This window comes from Nanorana parkeri, unplaced genomic scaffold (assembly GCF_000935625.1).
Source record: "Nanorana parkeri isolate BGI_ZX_2015 unplaced genomic scaffold, ASM93562v1 scaffold411, whole genome shotgun sequence".
In the NCBI taxonomy this organism is placed as follows: Eukaryota; Metazoa; Chordata; class Amphibia; order Anura; family Dicroglossidae; genus Nanorana; species Nanorana parkeri.
Genome location: NW_017306679.1, coordinates 155,321 through 178,084, shown reverse-complemented (window position 1 = coordinate 178,084; position 22,764 = coordinate 155,321). Strand labels below are relative to the sequence as shown.

The 22,764-nt window shown below is 39.3% G+C and overlaps 1 protein-coding gene across 1 annotated transcript in view; it reads left to right on the top strand.

The window, feature by feature from the left end:
* The window catches only part of STAB2 (stabilin 2), a 114,693-nt gene that overhangs the window by 27,289 nt on the left and 64,640 nt on the right, over window positions 1–22,764 (top strand). The window contains exons 9-25 of the mRNA XM_018559668.1: window positions 1,659–1,792; window positions 1,896–2,026; window positions 5,068–5,147; window positions 8,476–8,625; window positions 9,242–9,385; window positions 9,695–9,757; window positions 9,844–9,960; window positions 11,504–11,557; window positions 11,974–12,054; window positions 15,904–16,056; window positions 16,406–16,468; window positions 16,562–16,657; window positions 17,374–17,460; window positions 18,150–18,261; window positions 19,379–19,559; window positions 20,934–21,027; window positions 22,165–22,323. Of these exons, the coding sequence (XP_018415170.1) occupies window positions 1,659–1,792; window positions 1,896–2,026; window positions 5,068–5,147; window positions 8,476–8,625; window positions 9,242–9,385; window positions 9,695–9,757; window positions 9,844–9,960; window positions 11,504–11,557; window positions 11,974–12,054; window positions 15,904–16,056; window positions 16,406–16,468; window positions 16,562–16,657; window positions 17,374–17,460; window positions 18,150–18,261; window positions 19,379–19,559; window positions 20,934–21,027; window positions 22,165–22,323 (1,899 nt within the window). The remainder of the gene's footprint in view (window positions 1–1,658; window positions 1,793–1,895; window positions 2,027–5,067; window positions 5,148–8,475; window positions 8,626–9,241; window positions 9,386–9,694; window positions 9,758–9,843; window positions 9,961–11,503; window positions 11,558–11,973; window positions 12,055–15,903; window positions 16,057–16,405; window positions 16,469–16,561; window positions 16,658–17,373; window positions 17,461–18,149; window positions 18,262–19,378; window positions 19,560–20,933; window positions 21,028–22,164; window positions 22,324–22,764) is intronic.

Below are 22,764 nucleotides of genomic sequence, written 5' to 3'. Positions count from 1 at the left end.
TGAGATATATGGGGACAGATTTCCAGAATATTATACATTGTCCAACAATTTTAAGGGATATTTTAAGATAGGGTTATCTATATGTTTACGTTGCAATGGCAGAGTCCATAATAGCGTGTCGATGGGAATAGGTGTTAATTCCAAAGTCTACAAGTTCATCCAGAGAAGGATGCCAAGCATTGTATGGTATGATATTAGAGGAGATATTTGGGATGCATAATACTGTAGTAGCCGGTTACATGGAGGACTGAGAGGCCTCCTTAATGCCTTGGTTGGTTCAGATAAACCGAAGAAAGTAACGTTGTTATATGAGCCGGAATTTTTAGAGGTAGCGATCTAAAGGGATGTGAAATTTTAAGGAGTAAGGTAATTTTAGTCGCTCGTATCCTTCCAAGCCTTGATATTTGAGAACGCTTCTATGATTCTATCATTAGTTTGGCTTGCCTCAGTATGGCAGGAATTTTTGCAGAGTACATTGTTTTGTAGCTGGGAGTGAAAAGGATCTATCCTCTTCATTTTCCATTGACAAGGGAAGGAAGATTGTAGTGTTGATACCAGTTCTGACAATACAATTCTGTTTAAGGCTGTCGACTTGTGTAAGAGTAACTTGTAAACCTGAAATAGTCTTGACGCTGGTTTACAAGTTTGCTAAATTATTGAGGTCAGAGGATTTGTAAGAAAAAGATTTGTGTCATTTGCAAATAAACAAATCCAATATTCATATCCTGCAAACCTCTAGTCCTCTTATATCAGAGCAGTGGTGGACCTAAGGAACAAAGGGCCCTGGTGCAAGATTTTTTTTTGGGCCCCCCCCCTGCTGAGATTTGTAGTCCTCTATAGAGGGTGCCATTCTGCATTGCTGCAACAGTACTTTATACAACATTAGGCTACAAATAATAATTATTTTAATGAATTATTTCCCCCCCCCTCCCTCACCTCTTCTGGCCGGTCTTCTGTCTTCATCTGTTTCCTATGTGTTTTCTGTTTGCTGGGTCCTCACTGCCGTCCAACGCCCCATGTTGTGCCTGCAGGGCTGTCTTCAGTGCCTCCTTTTCTTCGGCTCCCTCCTCACAGCGGCCGGCGGGCCCCATACTATCTCAGCCGGCGGACAGGCCCCCCCATTTCAGTGCGTTATCTCTGCGCCGGGAGTGTCGGATGAACGGATGATCCGACACTCTCGGCGCAGAGATGGGGGGCCTGCTGGCCGCTGGGTACCGATCCGGCGCTGGGACTGTGCTGGGCCCCCTAGAGGCCTGAGGCCCTGGTGCGCCCGTACCGCCTGCACTGGCGGTAGTTCCGCCACTGTATCAGAGCTGTGTCAAATCCCTATGGCCAAGGGTTTCAGTACAAAGGACAAAGAAAACAGGGGATGCGGGACATCCCTGGAATCTGCCTCTAGAGATTGGAAACCTTGGAGCACGAAAACCAACAAACTGAATGAACGCTTTAGGATCAGTGTAGAGCACTCATATCCATTTGATAAAGTTAATGAAGTGTTCTGATCTGATAATTAATTGTCCTTATTTCACTGCTTATACAAATGGCATTATCACCTGATCCAGTTGAAATTGACAAGGTTAAGCAATCTTTATCTTATGTTTATGTGCAGCTTAATCATTTTTGTTTATCGATTCTTAGCAATCGTATTTGTTTTTTAGTCTCACTGTGAATGTAAAGAAAGCTACAGAAACTTTCAGCCTGGAACTGGATGTCAATTGACCGATGTATGTGCCACTAAGAACACATGCAGTAAACATGCCAACTGCACTACTGTCTCTCCTGGACAAATTAAGTAAGTGACAATGACTGAATTTCCTAAATCTGTATTGATTTATATTGTGTGACCACCTATATAAGTATGAATATTTTAAATGTTCATTATCCTGTTTTGGCAGATGCACATGCAAGAAGGGTTATGTTGGTAATGGATTTGTTTGCTATGGAAACCTTTTAGAGCGAATGAAAGAGATTAATAAAGAACCAGGACAATGGCAAGGAAGGCTAGCCACTGCCATCGGATTGTTTGGTAAATATTTAATGTTGCTTAGGCTCTCAAGCAGTGATGTCCAACATTTTCATTTAAAGGGAAAGCATTCCATTATTGTATGTAGGTTCCCATACACCAGAGCATTTATTTTAGACACTTTTACTGCAGCGATTAACCTTGAGACACACTTAGGGTGAAATAAAGTCAATTGTTCTCTGTGTTTTTCTTCCAAGTAGAGATGAACCAATACCAATACTAGTATACTTGTACTCATGAAAATGCCCGATACATAGCACCCCCCCAGCTAACCCCTCCCCTCCAAGGTCCCCCCCGCAAGGTCCTTCCCACCAGCCACCCCTCTCCGCTATGGTTTTTGGCCTCCCCCGCTCATCTGGAGGACTCAGGACCACGGCAAAGTAGTTCAGGATGGAGAGGGGGAAGCGTTTGTTCTCTGCTCTGCTCTGTGTGATCAGTTACACAGAAAGCGCTGTATTCACAGCATTTCCTGTCAGCTGTCACAACCTAAGCTGTACAGAAGATAGAGCACAATTCTGTGCTGGATTTTCTTTACTGGAGGGCAGGCTCATAAAGAGAACCTGTCCCCTCTGAATGATATCATATAGGGGATTGTTATCCTCTGTGTGATATCAATAAAGTTAAGTGGAAAAAAAGTGATAAAAAATAGAAAATAATAAAATAAAAATGTTAAAAAAGATTGAAAAAATACGAAAATATAAATATAATAACATTTTAAAAAGTGATAAAAAGGTAAAAAAAATTATAAAAATATCAAATAATAAAAAAAAATAGAAAGTGCTAAAAAAGGTAAAAAAGATAATAAAATAAATAAGAATTTACAAATAAAAACCAACCCACCCTGCCCCGCCATCCATCTGCGTGCAAATAAACACAAACTGCCCTAATTCCGCTGTGTGCCATATTGTGGTAGTGGGGCAGCAGCACTCTCTAGCACGCACAATGCACATTAAGCGCTCCTTGCTATACTTACCTTTTGGCAAACGGTCCGTCCACTCTGATCTGTACCCCATACTGCCATCCAGTGCAGCCCTGCACTATGGATTTTGAATTTCACTCGCAAATTGTGAGCACTCATTGGTGAGAAGCACTTCTTAGCACGGTTAAATGAGGTTTGGGTTAGGGATGCACAGATACTTTTCGAGTACCAGTGCCGATACTTGGCATTTTCATGAAAACTACAAGGGTTGCAGCGGTTGAAGCTATGTCTGGGCTCTGGCGCTCCACCACTGTCCTGAAATTATCAGTCTGTATTGTTTTAGAAAAACTGTCACATGACAATAAACAAAAATGTATCAGTACTCTTACTTGTAAGTACTCGGCAAGTACCAGTACTCGTACTCGCAAAACTGGTATCTGTGCATCACTTTATTTATATTTATAAAAACGAAATCGTACAATAAAACAGAGATGTACAAATCCCAGGAGCTCCGAGTGCTCCTTACACATGACAGCGGCCTCCTAATTTTTGAATTTTTCTCTAGTCTAGTCTTGGAGCTCAAAAGTATCCAAGTACTGTACCGAGTACTGTACTTGGTATCTGTGCAACCCTAGTTTGGGTTAAAATTATTTTTTTATCAGGGCAAGTATAATTATGGATTGAGTTACAGTTTTTCATAACTATGAAGAAACTGCCCTAAAATCATTAGTCTGTATTGTTTTAGAAGGAATTTCACATGTTCCTTTAAGAACAAGTATCGGTAATTGGTATCGGCAAGTACCTGGGGGAAAGTACCTGTACTTGGTCTTGAAAAAATGGTATCAGTGCTTTTCTACTTCCAAGCACCCACACATTTGTACCAGATTGTGTAGTGCCTTGTTGTATTTCGCTGATTTTAAAAGTGGTTTCTGCGTTAACTAAAAAAAAAATGGCTTGAAATACAGTGGGGAATTTATGAAAACTGGAGAAGAATCTGGAGCAGTTGCCTATGGCAACCAATCAACTTCTCTCTTCAGTTTGTCCAGTTAAGGTTTTAAAATAAAAGGTGGATGCTTATTAGTTGCCATGGGCAACTGCTCCAGATTCTGTTTTCTCCAGTTTTCATAAAATCCCCTCAATGACTTTGATCTACTAAAAGAGTAAATCTTGCTCACTTCTTAAACCAATATTCTCTTTTAGCTTAGTGAATAAGATGAAACAAAGTAAAATTTTACTTTGCAAAGAATAAACAATTACATGCAAGGGTATTCTTTACAAAGTGAATTTTGACTTTGTTTCAACTTATTTACTAAGATAAGTGAAATTTCACTTTATAAATTAAAATAACTTTGAAAGTGAACATTATCTACTCCTTTTTTTAAGTGAACCCCACCATAATAAACTCTTAAAAATTAAAATAGAAATGCATGTGGGCTTACTATCTTCTACAAAAGAAAGCATTTAAGAAATGCCTGTGTGTACTAGTTTAGTTCTTACATAGAATACTAAAACTGTGTATATATATATATATTTCTGTTTATGCATATATTTCCATATAAAATGACAAAGCATTTAAAATGTTATCTAGTTTTAATCAGGTAAATAGGAAATATTAGATGTAAATATTTTAGTTTTACCATCAAAACAGCTCAAAGCAATTGTTCCAAGCTCTATGAAGTATGGATATGCTAAACATTGAGCCTGAATAGCAGGCAACCCCCTCCCCAGCAATGTCTTTTTTTTTGTGTGCATTTATACGGGCTGAAAAAAAAGCAATACAGGCAATACTGGGCTTACTTATTAAAAAGCCCAACACGTTCTCATGATATGTTCACATAATAAATGGCACCCTGTAATAAATATCAGTTTTTATACAAAAAAAATGTAAAATATCAGTTTATAAAACTGCAAAAAATAACTAAAAGGTGACCAAACAGCAACATTTTGTCTGGTTTTACATATCTCGCGTCTACTAATTTATAAATGGATCAGTCTTCAAGGCAGGCATTAAACTGGCTACTATGTATCATGATCTAAACATCAACTAGCATGGTAGAGATGTCATAACATTAGTTCTAATATTAAAAGGTATAAATGTATGTGACCTGTTGCTGTTTACCCATAGAGGCTTATTCTTGGCAACTATCTTCACTGGGACCGTTCACTGTCTTGGTACCCATAAACAGAGGCATCAAAGCAAAAGATGTGAGTATTTTTAAGTAATCCAGTTACATTAATGACAGTCAACAAATCTCAATTTTCATGTTTTTACATCTTTTTATATATATAGCAATCAATTTGCAAATAAGTGAATTGCAGATTTTCTTATCCACTTGAATATATGCATAAATACCGATCCTCCTTATTCAGTCATCACTAATCACAATAGATAATACATGACACGCTGCAAGCATTTTTGCTAATATAAAGGTCATAGTAAGCATAGCAGGTCATACCGTTGCTTCAGGCCCAGAAGCAAACAGTTTAATATACACAGTGAAAAATGTTACTGGGTAAATCATTTAACCATAATACTGTATTTGAACCATGAAGAAAGCGGAGCTCCAGGCAGAAATAAGTAACTGCAGTTACTTACTTGATATCTGCTTCCTGTAATCTCCTACATAGCAGCGCTGGGAGAGGCAGGGACAGAACAGGAGGGAAAAGAAGAATGACCTTCTCAATGCACTCCTTCGTCTTTATTAGTAGTCTGGGAGTTAGTATGTTTTTTGTTGCGCACACCCTGTATCAAAGGTCAAGGATCTGGGTACGCTGTCTGGCAGGACTGCCTAAATCAAAAAATCGCTGAACAGACTTTTAATTTGGCAGATAACACAGCTCCAATATATGTATTCCTCCTGCTTATTTAGTGGCTTCCCTGGAGTTCCTCTTTAAGATAAATTCATATATTTTCTGTGTTGAGTTGCAATGATACCAGTTATGTGGATTTAGAATACACAGGTCTCCATAGTGGCTTGTAAATGGTTTTGTGACGTTCCAGTTGGTGGACCAATGTTTTACTTTGCTGCAGAGCCCAGCTAAATATAGCATTAGTAGTAGTTATTGTATTTTTTTCAGAAAATTCTATTGATAAATCTACCCATTGAGGATTTACAGAGCGTATAACCCTGATTCCAAAAAAGTTAGGATGCTGTGTAAAATCTACATAAAAACAGAATGCAATGATTTGCAAATCTCATAAACCCATATTTTATTCACAATAGAAAATAGAAAACATATCCAATGTTTAAACGGAGTACCATTTTAAGAAAAAAATAAGGTAATTTTGAAATTGACGGCAGCAACACATCTCAAAAAAGTTGGGACAGGCCAACAAAAAGCTGGCAAAGTAAGTGGTACTAACAAGCAAGAGCTGGAAGAACTAATTAGGTTAATTGGCAACAGGTCAGTAACATGATTGGGTATATAAGGAGCATCTAAAGGTGCCCGTACACTGCATGATTCTCGTACGAGAGTCGCGGGAAAAATCCAGCGATCGTATGAGAAATGTGCAGTGTATGGAAGGCATGCGACCATTTCTAATGTAAGGTCGCATGACTTTTGTATTTCAAGCATGTTGGAAAACCAGCCGAGAATCGTACGATTTTCGGCTGGTTTTTAACATGATCGAGAGATGACTGCCGAACGGGCCGCTGTGCGCACGTGCACACTGCCCGTTCAGCATTGCAGTCATCTGAAGCCCGCCCCTTAGGGGGGCGGGCTTGCGATGATCGCAAGTACAATCTGCCTGTCCAAGATGGGCAGATCGTACATTTTTTAAATTACTTCACAACCCTCGCAAGACAAAAAGGGTTGTAAAGTGTAAGGGCACCTTTAGAGAGTCACTCAGAAGTAAAGATGGGCAGAGGTTCACCAATCTGTGAAAAGCTGTGTCTGAAAATTGCCAAAAACTATTTCAGAATAATGTTCCTCAATGTAAAATTGCAAAGACTTTAAATATATCATCATCCTCTACAGTACATAATGTCAAAAGATTCAGAAAATCTGAAGAAATCTCTGTGTGCAAGGGACTAGGCCGAAAGGCAGTATTGGATGCCCGTGATCTTCATTCCCTCAGATGAACATCACTGCATGGGCTCAGGAATACTTCCAAAAATCACTGTCTGTGAAAACATTTTGAGGTGCCTGTGACAACATGGTGATCAGTTTATAAGTTAAATGTGTATTGGTGTTGAGTTATGTTTTGAGTGCGTTATGCTGTGTGACCTGGTTATGGAAAGACTATCTGAACCATCCCTCGTTATCTCCTATTGTTCTCTGAGGGAGCTCAGAACAATGACATTCTGGCCAGGCTTCTGCTATGGCTGTCTGGAGCTCGTTAGCAGGTGGACACCTGTGGTGTTATGAAGACAGAATGTCCAGGGAGGGGACGGGGGATGTGATGGGATTATATTCTGATCTGATCACTTTCTGTATAAAAGTTTGTGCAGTTGTTCAATAAAGCAGAGTTTGTTTACCCTACACTCAAGCCTTGGCTAGTGACTGGGGAAACTGGGAGCTACAGATCTTCAGGTTCCAATATCTCCTCAGCAAGGAAGAAGACAGCGGCGGACATACTCATCCTGAGTACGGGGGTCCGTCACAGTGCCATCCAAGAATGCAAGTTAAAGCTCCTTTATGCAAAGTAGAAGCCAAATCTAACCATCATCCAGAAACGCTGCCGTCTTCTGGGCCAAAGCTCATTTAAATTGGCCTGTCACAAAATGGAAAACTGTTGAAATTTTACTTTGTTTTTGCCAACCATGGGTACAGTGTCCTTCGGACTAAAGAGGAGAAGGACCTTCCGGCTGGTAATCAGTGTTCAGTTCAAAGGCCTGCATCTCTGATGGTATGGGGGTGCATTAGTGTGTATGGAATGGGCAGCTTGCACATCTGGAAAGGCACCATCAATGCTGAAAGATATATCCAGGTTGTAGAGCAGCATATGCTCCCATCCAGACAACATATTTTTCAGGGACGACCTTGCATACTGCAGCAGGACAATGCTAAACCGCTTACTGCAACTATGACAACAGCATGCTTTCATAGTAGAAGATTCCGGGTGCTTAACTGGCCTGCCTGAGGTCCAGACCTTTCATCAATTGTCATATTTATTGTTTAAAAGATGTGCCAAATATTTTCAAAGAAGACCCAGGACTGTTGAGCAGTTAGAATCCTATATCTCTCCCAAAACTCCAGCTACTATTCTCCGCAATGTCCAGACATTTACAGAGTGTTGTTTAAAGAAGAGGGGATGCTACACTGTGGTAAACATGCCCTGTCCCAACTTTTTGAGACGTGTTGCTGCCATCTATTTTAAAATGACCGTATTTTTTTCTTAAAATGGTATATTTTCTCAGTTTAAACATTTGATATGTGTTCTATTTTCTATTGTGAAAAAAGTGTGGGTTCATGAGATTTGCAAATCATTGCATTCTGTTTTTTTATAGATTTTACACCGCGTCCCAACTTTTTGGAAATGGGGTTTTAATTTCATATAAAATTAAGACCATGTTTTGCTTTTCTATTCAAGGTAAAAAATCTTATTGCAAGCAAAGAGAATATGCTGTACTTCATCAAGCTGCACATGATTGCTGGCCAGTTGAATGTCGAGGATTTTAACAACACAGATTTGATATATACACTGACTGGGAAATCAGGGGAAGTGATTGCTGGAGAGACGGTAAGATTCTGTTAGAATAACATAGACTAGTTAATAGTTCCTTAGGAGCAGAAGAAAAGATCAACATGCCAAACGTGTACCAATGTCACTGTCAAATTATGGTTGTGATGAGTGCTCAGGACACTTGTAAGAATAGGCAGATGTATACCAGCCAATTGCCTTTAGGTAGCTGTAAACCGCTCTGTGGCTACCCTAAGGGTAATGATTGGCTGGTAGGCAAGAGTTGCCTATTTTTTAGGTGACTGTTTGTGGTGACATGTGATGCCTTTTTTTCATAGAAAAGTTTTTTGTTTTTTTCTCCAGGCACACACTTACATACATGTCTTGAAGGAAACGTGTACTGAGATATATGCTGTCATTGCTGACCTCTTCTTCTGAAAATATCCATTGCCTGACTGCCATGCTGATTCAATGACTTTTATATTTGGTGAGCCACCAACTGGCATGCTGTTTTTATGTTAGTGATTTACAATGCACCAGAGCCAGTAACAGCCTGGCAACTAATATTTGTTGAAGATGGTCAGCAATGGTAGCCCCTGTTGTCTCTCAGTGCAGGTTCCCTTTAATACTTTTTTTAACTAACAAAATGAATATTTCTGATTTTTTTAATTTTCAGGATAATGAGTTACAAATAAGGATTCGTGGAAGCAAAAAAAGAGTCAGGTTTCTAGCAAAAAATCTAATGGCGTCTAATGGAATCATACACATCATTGATAAAGCTATGGATTTTGTAGAGCCAACTCTGGAGAGCAACACTAAAGTAAGTTAAAAGTTATTTTGTGTACGAGTGGGGTCAAGACTTCATTATTACCAAACCAGTGGAACCAGTGATATTTTATGTTAGATAACTACACCTATAACTACACCTGCAAGTTGGCGATACATAAGTAGGTTTCATACTGAATGAGATGAAAAATCAATAAACCCACTTGTGTTCACTTTGATTGCTACCCACCCGAATCAATCATGTTCAGGATCCCTTTTGCCCACAATTGCTCGCCAACTGCGAAATTTGAACATGTATTTTCCTAACTTTTAATTCTTCTATTTTTTTTATTATTATTTTCAGGAGACAATCATGGACATCCTCCTAGAAAATGGTAGATACAATCGTTTCAGGTCTTTGTTGGAGGTGAGATATTTTCCATTCCTACTTTCTCCTACAGCAAAGAACTGAAGTACTGATACATTGTCTGTCACTATTTATTTTCTTTATAGAAATCTAACCTGGGACCTGACTTAGAGAAGGATGGGCCTTATACTATTTTTGTTCCCAACAATGATGCACTCTCTGGAATGGAGAATGGGACTCTGGAATACATGTTGTCCAAAGAGGTCTAATCTTTTTACTTAACCATCCTATCCAGATGTTATGTTGACTATAGACTAGCCATTGAAGCTGTAATAAATAAAGATTAGTACATAATGGAAAATGCTCTGCTGTTGACTGGGGGAGGTGAACTTCATTGTCTGCCAGGTGAATCCAATATTCATCTAACCCATAGAACCAATTATGGGTTCCCTACTGGCTCTGCCGAGTGGCAACATGCCCCCTGATTGGGAAACCCATTCTTCAAGAGACCACAGGCTCCCTGCCCCTTGGATGATCCGGGCTTTAGTCATCTAGTGGGAACCACTGGAGATCCTGCTTTTAAAGGAAACTGGTACCGATAAACATATGGGGGTTGTCATTGCTCACATCCTGCTATTAATGCCACTTGCCTTGCTGTCTCTGGCTTCACTGACCAGGAATAAACATTAAGCAACCAAAGTCAATACTCTGATCTGCTTACTTGTTGTGGGTCAGTGACACAGACAGTTCTAAGGATGCTGGATTAGTATGACAGCCAAGCAATCTTTCATAAGAAGAGGTTAGCAACAATAGCATGTATATAGCCGGTATACCTTTGTTCAATCCTCGTTAAGTCTCCAGTTGCATATAGGATAAGTAGTTTGAAGCCTTAAGTGGCTATGGGTAAAGAAGAAAATTCTACTTCCTTGTTAGGTGCTATCCTATTAAAATAAAATCATAATTTTTTTTATTAGAGGAACAATTTATTTGATGATAACCGAAACTTACGCTCTTTTGTTATAAAATGTCTCCCTGGAAAATGTTTTAAATTGCTGTAGCAGGTAAAGCGTCATAAATTTCTATTAATGTTAGTATACAGTATAATTTTGGTTTAAACAAATATGGTTACCAGTACAATATTATGTGAAACAGTATGGGTGAAACAATATGTGAATAGAGCTTCCACACCATTTAAATGTTCTTATACACTAATTATAGAATCAGCTCTGTGAAAACGTTTCACTTGTTGTGTAGATTTGTGTGCTGATAAGGTAAATGAATCACCCACAATAACGTTATACTACAAATGTGTGGTGTTGGTTTTGGTCTGTCCTAAGGTTTATGGTGGGAAAGTTTTGACTAGCAATGGCTGCTTTTACCTAATTAAGGTTTCCATAAAAATCAGAAGAGGGTTAAGGGTTAAGGCACAGTCTGAACCCCAGAAGCACTTTTATGTATGTATGTTTATTGCTGTGGATTTCAAAGGGGAAAGTATAATATGCCTAATGCCATTTATCTTTAAAAAAAAATGCAAATGGGTTGAGCTAGGAAAACCATTAGGATTTGATTAGTTCTCCCCCTGACAAACAGCTGTGGGATGCTTTAGGGAAGTGCCTACAAACACATAGTCACCATAGGACCTTAACACAGATCATCCGCAAAGATCAGCTGATATTAGTGGGCATTTTGGCAAGGCTGGCAAATGTAATAGTTCACAAGTTCTATCTCTAGCGTTGTTCAAGCTATACAGTACTGTTTGCCTAAATTATGTTTTTTCATTTTCCCCTTTTCTTTGTATGTGAACAGGGATCTTGGAAACTTTTAGAACTTATGAGATACCACATTGTCTCATCTGCTGAAGTAAGTTTCATTGATATTTTTTATATTAGCAAATCAGTAAAATGTACAACTGAGCTTCCTTGCAGTTGCCAGATGTTGTATGTATTGGTTTACTAGCTTTAAATGAGGAATCTACCGCTTGCCTTTTGGATTTGTAATGGCAAGTGATGGCATGTAAATACAATTTCTTCCATATTTTGTGTGGTTGTCTTTTTAAATCCTTTTGGCTTACCCTAACATAATCTTATCAGTGGTTCTGTTTAAATTAAATAATGGTAGAACAAGGCCAGTCCTGTTAGAATTTTGTAATACAGACTTCTACTTAGTCCTGTGTGTAAATCATCATACACTTACAATGTATGTTCTCCATACAATTTATTGAATGAGTTTTCCAATATATTTTATAAATGTTTGATTATCACCTTGACTTTTTACAGCTGGATGTTGCAAATATCATATCATCCACTCAGATTATGAGTATGGCAAACCAAATGATCCAGTTTAACATAACCAGTAATGTAAGTAGTAGAGTGTTTCTTTTCATGTGTAGCTCATTAAGATGTGATTGGTGCTCATTAACAGATTTAAAAAAACAGATATATAGAGCAGGTTTTATGTGTGTAGTTGTAAAAAAATTAAATAATGTGAAGAGAAAATGTGTATAAAATCAGATAGGTCTGCTGAGCAGCTCCATCAAGCTGAGAAGCTATCTGATGAGAATCTAGCAGTCTTAAGGTGGTCATACATCTTGCGATTATCGTACGATAATCCTGGGAAATCCCACGATCGTACGATAATCGCAAGGTGTATGGAAGGCGTGCGACCTGTAAAGTCGCACGACTTTTGTCTAACGAGCATGTTTGAAAACCCGCCGAGAATCGTATTATTGTCGGCGGGTTTGTGGCATGCTCGTAAGACAAATGCCGAACGGGCCGGTGTGCGCAAGCGCACACTGCCCATTCATCATTGCAGTCATCGGAAACACTCCCCTCAGGGGGGCGGGCTTGCGATGATCGCAAGTACGATCTGCCTGTCCAAGATGGGCAGATCCTACGTTTTTTTAATTACCTTACAACCATCGCAAGACAAAGGTCTTGTGATGGTTGTAAGGTATATGGCCAGCTTTAGTTGGAGTAAGGTATGCACTATCCACAAGGCTAAAGTGAATAGTACAATCTCTGACCAAGGACAGTCATCCTGTCCAGCATGGGCGCAATCATCAACCATTTATTTCTGCACCCTAAGAGCACCTGGTTTGCATATGAAAATAACGTATACATTGAAAAGAGGACTGTGAAACATTTATGACAATCAGCAATATCACTATAGGGAGACTGGCTGCACACACACACAGGCAGATACAAATTTTGCATAAAATCTGGCGCACTCTAAAGTTTGTTGTCAGCTAGGTGGCTCCCACACGCTTCTGAGATTTCCCAAGCTATCATGTGAGCTGGAATCCTCGCATACTTTCACCTTTCCGCTGCCTATACAGACACACAGAACTTCACATCAGCACATCAGACACAGAAATTAGGGTATCTTGACACCACCTGAAGTTTGTCAGCTAACTGGTCTGCTGGGCAAGCATACATATGTAACATACGTAATATAATGCAACAATCTCTCCAGGAACTGTAAATTCTTAGCTTAGTACACAGATCTCCAATATTCCAAGGCAGGCATTGCATAAACATATTTACAGAGGTAAAAAAATTTAAAAAATAGAAAAAAAATCAAATACACAAATATGGATATTTTCTACAAAATAGGTTATATGGACCAGCTGAGTCTATTGGTTGGGCCAGAGTTAAGATTTCCAACACCAGTGCATCATCCTGATCGCAGCAAATCTAAACACAACATGGCTGCCTCAAGCAGGGTCAAAAAATCCATTTAGTCAATCCATGGGATGTTATATAAGGCTAGAATATACCATTATGCATCCACATGCAGCTTATAGCTCATACTATCAGAAGGAATAACTCTCATCTCCCTATGACTAATAATTTGGATATCATGATAGATGAAAAATATTCCCTCTGATATCAGAAAATGAGTGGCGAAAGCAGACAGTTTGGAGCCTCAGTGTATAAAGATGTTTAATGTTACATAAAGCACAATATCAATTCTGAGCTTCCAATCTGTGCTAGGAACACATGCTGAAACTGAAGCTGTCTAAAGAGATAATTGTTTGTGAGCTGAAATTTTGATGAAGTCAAACATGCCCAAATTATTATTGTGCTTGATATCCCCAGAGTTTTATTCCACTGTAATGCCCACACTGCTGGATTAGGGATAAGGTTTGGAAATAAGGGAATAGTGACTGTAAAGTGTGCCATGCTTTTATTGTCACTTTCATAGACACCGTGATATTGTACAGCGCTAGAGGACGGAGGACCCCTATATAAAAGTTTCTGTAACACTTTAAAGGAACCCAGTGGTGCCACCTTTAAAATAACAACAATATGGTTAGCCTCCTTAATCAACATCAGTGAGCAAATACCATTTGGTCTGCTAGATTGTACAGTATTTCCTAAAATCTGTCAGGATCCCTGCAGCAAAAAGTAACTGTAGCAGTGCTATTTTTACCGTGGAGCTGTTGAACCGCAGAAAAATTAGGAAACTAGCATATCAATACATTTAAATAAACTTTTTGAAATCCACACAGGGGCACTACAAATCATATAAAAGAATACAGGCAGGATGTTCATTGTAATGAGGTTGATCCACCTTACAAGAGGGAGGGACAAGTTATTCCATGCCTTTATTGTATTCTTAAGGAATACTAACAAGGGGTTAAGATATAGTGATATATAATCTGCAACTAATTTGGTAATCCTTGTGCTTTAGAGTCAGGGGCCAATATTTTGGATTTGGTCCAATTCACTCTTAGACCCAAGTAAGTTGTGAATTATCTTTAGCGATTCCCTAAGGGATGAACCTAGGTCTGACAGAAAGAGTACAAGGTCATCCTCATATAGTGCTATTCTGTCTTACAACGCTTCCCAATATCAACCACGAATGTTGGACAAGGTGCGGATAGCCACCGTAATCAGGATTTTAATTTTTAATGTAAATCCAGAGCAGGTTCTTTGGAAAGGGGCAGTTGCAGTGGCTTAGAGAATTACTTCAGTGCTTCTGCTGTGAAATTAGAGGCTGGATTTGTCCACAGTGTCTGCAGCTAGAGGTCAGTGAGGACATGCTAAGAATATGTAAATACTTGCCAAAGATCACCCTTTTTCACTGACTTCCACCAACCCCTCCCCACATACAGATGCCTTGACAATCTTCTTCACCTGATTTGAATTAAAGTCTAACGCTAGGGGAAGGAAGCCTCAACACTCAAGCTGTGGTGAAACTATGGAGTCTATTCACGAAGTAGCCGAAGGATCTAGCCGTAGCTTCGGCCGATCCTTCGGTTAGCTTCGGCCCCAAGACCCCTTTGGTTCAGTAGAACCGAAGGGCTGCTGTACGGGTTATTCACAATAGCCCATACAGATCCCGAACTTAGCCGAGCGGCTCAGTGGAGCCGAAGGCATATGCCTCGGCTTGGCTGAGCCGCGCTGAAAGCCAAAGCTGGCCGAGTGGCCGACAGCCTGCTTCTGACAGCTGGGCAGAGCCAGCCGTGATCTTACGACTGGATCCGGTCACTTGCTGAGAGATCAGAGTCCCGAGTTACCAGCTAACCAGGGACACTGATCTCCGGGAGTCTCCCGCTCCCGGCCGCCCAGGAGAGAAACACTGCTTTTTCTTTTTTTTCTTTATTCTGACACGGAGCTGTGTCAGAATCGAAAAAAAAATTGCCCATAGGAATGCATTGCTAGATTCCTATTGGCTATTTCAATTTGCAATAGCCAAAAGTAAACTAGCATTGCACCCGCCCTCTGCTGCAGTTCTCCATCAGGTCCATCAGCAGAGGGCGGGTGCAATAGCCATGCCAGCCTGAAGTGAATAGCCGAACGGCGTTCGGCTACCTTCGCTTTAGGTCGGTCATTCACTTGGCTGCCTACGGCAGCTTAGTGAATAGATCCCTATATATTCCACCATGTCTGTGAGAGTCATGCCTGTGAATGTAAGAGTCTTGCAATGCCTTATCGGATATGTAGTTCCAGCTGGGGTACTAAGGTTGCCTTCTCTCGGTTTAACACGTCAATTCAGTTCAGAACTGTTCAACTGCAAAGGTTGCCCATACGTTTTATGTGTTACTTCTTCAAGCCTGTTAATTTCACTGAATTAATGGTAATTGTCATGTTTAAGCATATAGTGTGTGTACCTGGATGCACATTGGAAAATTTAATATATGATTTCCATCAATTAAATAATGTAATATGTACGTGTAAGTGTTCCACAAATATGTCTTAAAGGGCCAAATCCTAGTGAATGGAGAAGAGGTTGAAGAAGCTGATGTTGCTGCAAAAAATGGCCGCATTTACACACTGGATGGTGTTCTTATTCCACCCACTATATTACCCATTCTCCCTCACAGATGTGATGAAAATAAATTTGAATTAAAACTTGTAAGTACTTTGCTGGGATATTAAATTGCTAACATTTTTCCATAGTGTGCTAGGCCATTCTACTGCTTTACAGATAAATAGTCTGCGATAGTGAAGTGTTTAGAAGGTTTGACTATATCGGCCTATGTTTATGGTCTTTACTCCCATGAATTCTGTCATATCTGAGCTTTTCCTGGCATACTTCTATCTTGTGCAGCAGTAATAGTATGAATAATTACCCAATTGCCACACACATGCCTCACCTTTACCCCCTTTTTTATTTCCAAGTAGAAAACAGTCACATGAGAAATTGATTGCTTACCTTACCTAATTAATTCGCAATAAATAACAATATGTTGTTTTATACTAGGGAACATGTATCTCCTGTACTATGGTCCTTTTCAGTAAATGTCCAGAGGGATCCAAACCTACAGTAAGAAGCTTAATTTTTACAACTTAATTGTTTTATACATAATGCATTTGCAGACTATGAACTGATAACAGCGGATTTCTCTTTTCGTTGCAGTCACTCTTTACACACAAATGTCTCTACCGAAGTTCTGTAATGGGTAGTGACTTTCCCAGCAGTGGCTGTTCTAGGTACTGCAATGTCACTATTCCAGTAAGTATGCTCAATGAATAACCAATTCTGAATGGACCCCGAGGATAGAAATGTAGGAGCTATCATTGCTGACTTATTTTTGAAGGTACACGCCTTGGGGTTGTTATCCTTCTTTTATTATTTAGTGGGTCATTGCACTCAATTCCCAAGAAGAAGGATAATTATTAATATACAGGATTCATATAGCACCAACAGTTTGTGCAGCACTTTACAAAATGGAGGGAGACAACACAGTTTATACAATTTGAATACAGGAGGGATAGGAGGGCCCTGCTGGTGAGAGCTTACAATCTAGTAGGAGAGGATTTTTATTTTCAGCCGTGTGACTGTAAAAGTTTAAATATCTTTGGTCTTTGAAAATATCTGCCACTTTTTATAAAATAAAGATTCAAATAAGGATCCTTATCCTGGTGTGTTAGCTTTGTGAGTTGAGTCTGTTGTCTCTGAACAGTATATTAAATATATTAGGTGTTCTGTCATGCATGTTCCCGGTCATTTACTCACCAGTTAGTAAATGATGGGTAAGGATGACTTAAAATTGAAAAAAACAAGTCAGCACTAGCAAATGTTATATGTCTATCTTTTTAAGAACTACCTCTATTATAATTTTAACCAAATATTTCTTCACCACACCTATAAAAATATGCACAAACAATGAAGTTGGCCACTGGCCATTTTTCTGCCACGCTCTCTTTTATATTGTATCTTGATTACAGGTGCCCCAGTGTTGCAAAGGGTTCTATGGCCCAGAATGCAAACCCTGCCTAGGTGGTTTCACCAACCCATGCTCTGGAAATGGAGAGGTAAATATATTATATATACTGAAGAACAGATTCACAGTCATAGATTAAGGTGGAGCCTTAAAATGTTTTTCTTCATTTTGGATAGGGTGCAAGGCGGTAAGAACCTAAATGAGGTTCTAATGCTGCCCCATTCTGCTAAATGTTTTGTGTAGTTTATATTTCCTTCACTGACTGTCACATTGATCTGTATAAACTCAGGAAAGTATGGGAGGTCTAGCATAGGCAGCAATTATGCCTTACATAGGTTCTAATCCTTCTACAAATGTTTTTCTTGGAGTTCACTTTAAAGCAACCCAGTCATCATAAACTTTCTTATATAAATTTACTATACCGAAAAATGCAATTGAACATTACTTATTACTATGTATCCTCAGATTATTTTTCATAGGATTTTCAGCTGATATACGGCTGAAATCAGCCGTACCAGCCTGAAGTGAATATCCGAACAGTGTTTGGCTCACTTCACTTGGGGTCGGTTGTTCACTCGGCTGCCCTCGGCAGCTTAGTGAATAGACCCCATAGTTTTTCATAGTTTTCCCACTTACACCAGCATTTGTTTTTGCATTGTACAAACAATATTACCATTACTGTTAATTATTTGCCATTACAATTTGCTTTGCAGTTATGTATAAATATTGTGTTTGACAGTAAAAATATATTTTTTCTCTACATTAATTACCACCTTCTAGTGTATGGAAGGCATGACAGGGAATGGTACATGTGTTTGTGATGAAGCGTTCACTGGACCTGAATGTCGCCGTTGTATGGACAGCAACATGTATGGACCTCGATGTGATAAAAGTAAGATCAGGACTGTGACTATGAAACAGTTAATGATACTATTTATAATTATGTCATTGAAAATAGCTGTGTTTATCTAACAAAGTTATATGACTAAAGGCATACACAAGATGTACTACAGTTATTTTGCTAAGATTAGTACATTTTTGTACAGGAAAGAATTGTGCTATTTGCCATAGAGTTAGATTGGGGTTAGTAAAAGGATTTTTAAAGAAAGTTGTGATTGCTTCAAACATCCAATCAAGTTAAGGCAAATCTGTGGCTTTGTTTTATTTTTAGGAGCAAATGAACAATTTCTGTGGTAGTGTAGAAGATATACCCTTTATTACTACTTGCCCCCCGGAGCAATTTCTTAATTTTTGCACACACATGATAAAATCTGAATTTTGAATATATTACCCACATTTTTGGTAAAAAAATATAAAAAATGGGGTCACATCGGGTAAATAGATACCAAATATGTCAAGCCTTAAAATTGTGTGCACCCGTGTACATGATTTGACATGCAGTCGTCACTAAAGTTAACGTCCTCTTATGCGTTTGATTATCTGCTTAAATAAAGAAGACTTGTTGCACTCTTCGCCGGAAATCCCCGTATTCAGGGAAGGGTGCTTGGAATGACTGCGGAAGGCGTCACCATTTGCAAATAGTATAAGAGAAACGTCACCAGCACACCAAATTCCTCAAAGGATCATCAACCGTAGATTTATGGAAAACTCATGGCAAATACACAAGCACTTTCGGGGCCACTCGGGCATAGCAGTGACAGAATTACAAACAGTGAAGGTTTAAATAGACAGAGACAGTGAAGAAACACCCTTAAACACACCCCCCTGACGTCTCTATGATTGAAAAATGATTACCTATTTAGTTTGACTTTCTGATGTTAGTATCGAGTTTACAGTAATAATTAGGAAATCTCACATGTGCTTGACTTACATTTGTCAGATACTTTTTGCTATAAACCTGGCTACCACATATACAGTAAATAACTTTCTAGTAAAATGATGTTGGCCGGAACAGGTTAACAACTATTTTTGTTCAGATGTGTAACAAAGTACTGTATAAAATAACATGTTACTACTTAATAATAGAATACAATTTTATCTGGTTTTAGAATGTAACTGTCTCCATGGAAGGTGCAATAACTATATAGACAGTGATGGTAGCTGTTTGAGAGCATCATGTAAGAGTGGATATACAGGTAGATTCTGTGATTTGAAAACTACTCCATGCGGACCTCTTGTAACGTACTGCCACGCTCATGCTGACTGTGAATATAGCAAAAAGACACCCAGGTACTTTGCTTCACTATTGTACAACGCATAATATTACTTCAGATACTAAGTCACTCGCTTTGTTGTTACATTAGCCTGTTATCCCATGTGCTATCTAAGAAGCTGTCAAATCAATATATTAGTCTGAGTCCTTAAAGGAAAGTGTAATGTGTTTTCAGTGAGCACATATTGTGGGTTGCTATTGCAGGGTTTATTTTATCTTAATGTTCTATTTGACTTTGACATTTTAACAGGCTTTCTTTACCAATTATGGTTGTAGCATTAAATTTAGATATTTATACAGTTGCCACTAGAGGGAGATCTATATTTCACTGCAAGCACTCGGCATCCCTGCTTAGGAGCTGTTAAGAGTACTAGGTCAGCAGACTTAGAGACCTACTTTGTGAAAAGTAGCTGTAAAACACAAACACTGTATAGTGCTAAAAATGGAACACAGCCCTTGTATGTGATGAGCAAGTATGACTGCCCCCATGTATAAGTATAATTACAAACCGTAGATAGGAGCAAAGTTTTGAAAACATTAAGGACTTATGCACACTGGAATATGGAAATACTCAATGTATTACTCAGGATCTTGCTGGCAAAAGCCGTCAACAAGATCCTGCATAAAATGTAGCACATGCTCGCAATCATACATCATTAATGTAACCTATTTGCTGCTGTGGACCAACGTGTCAATATCAAAAACATTTCATATATGAATTCCTGAATGAATAGCTGTGGTCATTTTGTGCATGCGGAGCCACTGCTAAATTATGAGGGCCGACATGCATCCTTCGTTGATAGGATGGAGATGCCTTAAGCGGCCTAGTGCCCTTTGTTGGTAGGAAGGAGGTTACTCGCCCCTCTTAACATCCTTTGTTGCTAGGACGCAGGCAACTTGAGCTGCCTAGTGTCCTTTATTCCTAGTAAGCAGGCTCTTAGAGCTGCTTAGCAACCTTTGTTGCTAGGGAGCAGGCAGCTCAAGCTGCCTCGTGCCTTTTGCTGCTAGGACACAAGTGGCTCAAGCTGTCTAGTGTCCTTTGTTGCTAAGACCTGTGTGCCCTAGCAACTGTTAGGGTACAAATTCGCCATATACTATATGCATGTAAATGTAACACAAATGTTTATATGTATACAGAGTAAATAATGCTGAAATTTAGGACCCTCAACACAGCTCTGTCAAATTTGTTTGGTTTTTTTTAGAGCTGCGGGCATGAGCATATCATACAGCTGTGTTTTGAAAAAGTATACATTACTAATCTTAAGATATCGTATTTTAAACCCATATGCATGAGCCGTAACACAAAAAATACATAAAGACTATAAATAAAGACTATATATGCGCTTTAAAGTCTATCTGGTTTTGATTTTTTTTTTATGTCTGTCTTTCAGCTGTGTTTGTAAACCAGGATATGAAGGAGATGGGTTTCATTGTAGAGAAACAAATCCTTGCCTTGCTCCTGATAAGAAGCTTTGTAATGTTAATGTGAGTTCTGTTTTATTTCAGCTTTTACATTTAGGTCCTAATATACAACTTAAATTAACTGAATGTTGGAACTTGCTTTGTCTGTGGAGTAGCAGTGAGACTAACAGGGTTATTCACAAAAGGGTGATGCGTTTGGAGAAGGCAGGTGAAGTGAACAATCTAGGCCAAAATGGCTGACTTGGAAAACATTTCCAATTCAGCTCACTTTCCAGTTCTGCTATGTTGTCCTAGATTGTTCACTTCTCCTGCCATTTCCAAACTCTTCACCCTTTTTGAATAACCCTCTAAGTTAAAAGAGAGTGTCATAAAAAATCTTAACTCTTAGCTTGAGATGGGGCTGTGTTGCAGAATCTGAACCTCATTTCTGTGAACTGTGCAGAGATTAGCCGTGTCTTTAATAGCTTTGCTTTTGCTCACTTCTACTCTGTTTGTTCTCACAAAATATTATGGCAGAGGTAAGTAAAGTAGAAAAGGGGTTTATTTTTTAAAAATGTATAAAACTGTTCATCCTGCTAATTCAACTTTTATGGCCCCCAAACTGTCCATTCTATTAATAACCATATATGTCTATATTTTCATATTTTACCATCAGATAAACTACAGATCAGTGTGTGTTATGAAATTAGCTTTGGATAGACTCTAAACTTTACCACTCTGTGGGTTATCACTGCCTAAGAAGGGGTAATGCGTGTTTTAGGCCTCTGGACCTCCTAAAGCACTCATGTTTTAGTATGTACAGGTTTCATTTGAAGAGACACAGCTATATACATATTTAATAATAAGGTAGTACCCCCAGGTCTGGGATTATGAATATTGTGTTAGATTGGAAATTCTGTTTATTAGTTTTAGGAAGATACCAGTAAGGTTAAGAGTAAGGTTAAAACTTTTCTCAGGGTCCTGTTGCTGTCTTTGATTTAATGTCCTGGTGACACTCTTTCTTGCCCAAGTGTCACCAGAACATAAAGCGAAAATAAATTCCCCAGTGAAGTCACAGACAAGAAATCCAGTTGGCTCTGAGCCTTCCAATGACAACACTATAAAAATAATCTCAATGCTTAATGTAGACAATAATGACATTTTCATAGCTTGCAGAAGATGTGAGCACTCTCTTGACGCGACAATGTTGTATTCTCACAGGCTGAGTGCATTCCACTGGGGTCAGGAGCTTACAAATGTGTGTGCCGCCCAGGATGGACAGGAGACGGGCTGGACTGCTCAGAGATCAATAACTGCCTACTTGATAACAAAGGAGGATGCCATGCTAATGCCACCTGTGTCTATATTGGCCCTGGTCAGGTAACTATATAACAGTCAAGTGCCTGGATGACTTATATCGTGTGTTATAAAAAGAATCCTTTTTTTTATTTTTATGATTTTATTTTTGACTTAAAGAGGAACTATGGGGTTAGGGCTTTTCCCAATAGTTCTCCTTAGGGTAACGGGAGGACACAAACTAGCGTCCTCCCGTCACCCTAAGCTCAGTATACTGCGAGCTACAGCTCACTGTATACTGAGACGCCGCAGCTGAAGCGGATCCCGACAATTATGTCTGGATCCATCCAGCTGCATGCGTGACAGCCTATCTAGAGGCAGAGCCAGCTGTACCCGCCCCCTCCCCCGTCTGTTCAGCCATTTAGCGCTGTAGGATCGTAGCGGGGAGGGGGGAATACAGCCACTCCCCTGTCATGGCAGAGAGCCGTGACAGGATCGAGAAGTGAGCGAACGCCGGTATGTGTT